The 4,135-nt window shown below is 33.0% G+C and overlaps 1 protein-coding gene across 1 annotated transcript; it reads left to right on the forward strand.

The window, feature by feature from the left end:
* The first annotated feature begins 629 nt into the window (after positions 1-629).
* Positions 630-3,896, forward strand: LOC101258870 (tetraspanin-8-like protein). The gene is given in 2 exon segments (NM_001348445.1): positions 630-1,516; positions 3,333-3,896. Coding segments are annotated over 2 exon segments (801 nt in total). The 5' UTR covers positions 630-1,018; the 3' UTR covers positions 3,636-3,896.
* Positions 3,897-4,135: the final 239 nt, after the last annotated feature.

Genomic DNA, 4,135 nt, shown 5'->3' on the forward strand with positions numbered 1-4,135 from the left:
ATTTTTCATGAGGAAACGAAACGAGCTTATGAAATAATCTTTAAGACTCGTTATAAATTTAAAAGATAAAAAACGCAATTGAACAAATATTGGTTCATGCTTAAGGTGGAATTAAAGTTCAATACTAAAACATTATACTATACGTTAAATATTGGTTCATGTTTAAGGTGGAATTAAAGCTTTAAGTTTAATAAATTCGTGCACAACTTATCTAGTTATAAAATTAAAATAATTTAACGTCTTTTAAAATTTTAATATTATATTAAGTATTTTATTTTTATTTTTATCATCTTATAAACATAACAATCTAAACATTACATGACCTTAAAAATATCAATATCGTCCATTTAAATTGGCTCAATTATAATTAAAAGAAGTGGATGAAAGATATTTTTTCTTTCTTACTTTTTATTCTCTTCCGTAACAATAATTCTTTTTATTGGTGATAAAAAATTGACGGTTACGTTTTGCTAATTAAAGTGGGACCCACTCTTCGTATCAATGAGAAAATCTTAACGTAATTGATAAAGTATTAAAAGAATTATAAATTCGAGATTGTGAAAATAAACTTCTTACGAAATATAGAGTAAGACTATATACAACAAACACTCGTGATTATCTTTTTTTGTAAATTGATCGTATAACAAAAGCTTAGTGCATCGACCCGATCTTTCTGACTCCCAAATTAGTTAAGTCCACGCGCTACACGTCTTGGTAAACTTCTTAGCCCCTTCTCTCTCCCTTCCCACTCTCTTCTTCTCCATCTCACCTATAACTTCTCCAGTTTTACATATATATATATACCTATAACTTCACCAAAATCATCTAATTCTCTCTGAAATTCAATTTTCTCATCTGGGTCTGTCTTGTTTTTGATCATTCTTGAGTTTTTCTCTTGTGGGTATTCCTTGATTTTGCTCAAAACCGTCAAATTTTGAATCTTTTTGTTGTGGGTCTGTGTCGTTTTGCTCAAAGTTTGAATCTTTCTACTGTGGGTGTCTCTTGAAACCCTTGAAAAATGGTGCGGTGTAGTAACAATTTAGTGGGGATTCTGAATATAGTGACACTTTTGCTGTCGATCCCAATTATAGGAGGAGGGATATGGTTGTCAAAACAAGCAAATACAGAGTGTGAGAGGTTTCTTGAAAAGCCAGTAATAGCAATAGGTGTTTTTATATTGCTTGTTTCATTGGCTGGTATAATTGGATCTTGCTGTAGAGTTACTTGGTTACTTTGGGTTTATCTACTTGTTATGTTTTTGTTGATTTTGTTGCTTTTCTGTTTCACAATCTTTGCTTTTGTGGTGACTAATAAGGGTGCTGGTGAAACAATTTCTGGTAGAGGGTATAAGGAGTATAGGTTTGGGGATTACTCTAATTGGTTGCAGAAAAGAGTTGATAAGCATTGGAATAGAATTCATAGTTGTTTGCAGGATAGTAAGATTTGTGATACTTTGATTCAGGAATCAAATACTAAAGCTGATGATTTCTTCAAGAAACATCTATCTGCTCTTCAGGTATATACATATTTTATTTGAGTTTTTAATGTTTATGCCTCTGTATTGTGTACTTGATTTGACAAAATGTTACTTTTTATGTGTATATAGTAGATGGTGTAGGTAATACATGATGAAAATCCTGTCTCTGTCGCTGGTTTTGTTTTGTATGTGAAAATCATGCTTTAGGGAAGGAATATCATGCTTTATAAATATGGTCAAAATAAGTTTTACGTGTATATAGTAGATGATGAATCTCCTCTATGAAAATCCTGCCTCCGTAGCTGATTTTGTGTTTTGTACATGAAAATCATGAGGGGGACCCCTTCACCGGAATAGTACACCTTATATATAAGGTCAAAATAAGTTTACGTGTATATAGTAGATGATGAAAATCTTACATCCATGGATCCTGATGCCGGAATATCATACTATATAAGTAAGGTCAAAATGTTGTTTTTACGTGTATATTGTCGCTGTTGGTTTCATTTTTTTTTTTTGTTCACGTTGTGTGTGCTTCTCTATGGTATGTGTTATTTTCTAGATCTATATATGTTCTTGAATAAGCTAAGAGGTAACTTTTGGTCTTGCTTTTATGAAATTTAATTATTTGTTTATGAATTTAGGGGGTTTTAGTCAGTCCTTACAAATGGATTTGTTCATATTCTTTTGTTCAAATGTTTGTTGTTTAATTGAATATAAAGGACCTACTTTTGACTATGTTGTTCGGACTCTCCAAAAATTATTGTCACACCATGTTAAACTGTACTAGTTTCGGAGTATTCGACGTCCCGTTGATATTTTTGAAGAGTATGAGCAAAATAGTTTTGGTAGCTGACCTATGCTTGTCATGCAAATAACTACTCAGTAACTTTCCTCTAGTTAGTTATGAATTTTTTTTCGCTTTACTGTATATAAAGTTGAAAAAACTTTAGGACTTTGACTCTATTGGTGATAGTGGTTATAATAGGGCTTTTTGTGTAAAGGGTTACACCTTTACAATCATTTAAATCAGTTTGGTGAAAATGATGATAAACCTTTTTATTTTTTCAGAAAAAAAAAATGGGGCATTATGTATAAAGGTATTCATACCTTTAAATATTCATTTCTAAATGTGGTTGTTGAGTTAAAAGAGTTGATCTCCTTTTTGTTTCCTCAAAGAAAAAGCTTGAAAATATTGTCTTAAAGGTTGAGTCTTTTTGTTAAAAAGGCAAATACTTAAAGCATTCATCTTAATTAGACTGCATTGGTGGAGCCACATGTTGGAAAGTTATACTACGCGAATAGGAAAAGAATATATTTTTGTATGTACATGCATTTTTTTGAATACCTTTGACATTATATGACTACATATTAACCTTTCGAGTCCCCTTGTAGGAATTTCTCTCTTCCACTATCACTCTTTTTGAGTCCCCTAGTTGGGATTTCTTTCTCCGCGACATTTATGTAACTTTTTGAGTCCGCTATTCGGAGTTTCTTTCTTTGCCACCATAAGGTCGTGGTTGTAACATAGGTGAAAAATGCATCATCTTTGAGATGGAATGTAATAGCTATAATTCATTTTTCTAGTGCCTACTAGTAATTGTTGCTTTTAGTATATCAATAATTCTGTTTTCTTACGTTGCGTGATTAAATCTAGTGTACAACTTGCACATGTTTTGTTCTTGCTCCTCTAATGTGACCTCCCATTCTGCGGCGTTTTGTTTTATAAAAAATAAGTTCGCAAGGGAATCATGTATGCTTATGTGTGTGCGTTTTGGGAGTTAACATGCCTCGTTGAATTTGATTCACGTAGTTTTCTTATTATATATCCTTGACACGGTTAACTATCTTGCAGTCTGGTTGCTGCAAGCCATCAAATGACTGTAACTTCCAGTACGTGAGCCCAACAAACTGGACAAGATCATCGACCTCATCCACTACCAATCCAGACTGTGCTACATGGAGCAACGAGTCAAATTTATTGTGCTATGGCTGCCAATCCTGCAAAGCTGGGCTGCTAGACAACATCAAGAGTGACTGGAAGAGGGTAGCTGTGCTCAACATCATTTTCCTCATCTTCCTCATCATCGTCTACTCTATCGGATGTTGTGCTTTCAGGAACAACCGAGAGGACAATGCTTGGAAGCGTTATCCTTAAACACTCTCTGTTGAGTCTCGACTGCTTTATGTTGCGTATCGTATTAGACTATAGATCACTTAGTATGAGTTTATGCTCTTTCTTGTACAGAGTGTATTTCTTCTGCTAGACAATTTACTTGTGGCTTTTGAATATATGTGAATTCCTATTATTGAATTCTTTGTTTAGAATTGTCTTCTTGATTAGATGGAGTCTTTCATATACATTTTTTTCTGTTGAACAAATTTGCTTTAGATTTGTATGGTGGAGAATTTTGCATTTTCTTGATATTTCGTGGGACACACTCGTGTTTGGTATCTGTATTGAGGTTTGATTAAGTTTAGAAAAATTCATATCTGAAAGTAAAGATGTGCACTTCTTTGATTGGATAGAGCCTTTGCATGGTGGGGAGTTTTGCATTTCTTGATAATTTTCTTTTGGTTTTACTCGATGTTTGATACTTGAATAGTGGTCTGACTATGTTTATATTTGCTTCGATTTTTTTTTAACAATTGGAATCA

Source organism: Solanum lycopersicum, chromosome 7 (genome assembly GCF_036512215.1).
Source record: "Solanum lycopersicum chromosome 7, SLM_r2.1".
In the NCBI taxonomy this organism is placed as follows: Eukaryota; Viridiplantae; Streptophyta; class Magnoliopsida; order Solanales; family Solanaceae; genus Solanum; species Solanum lycopersicum.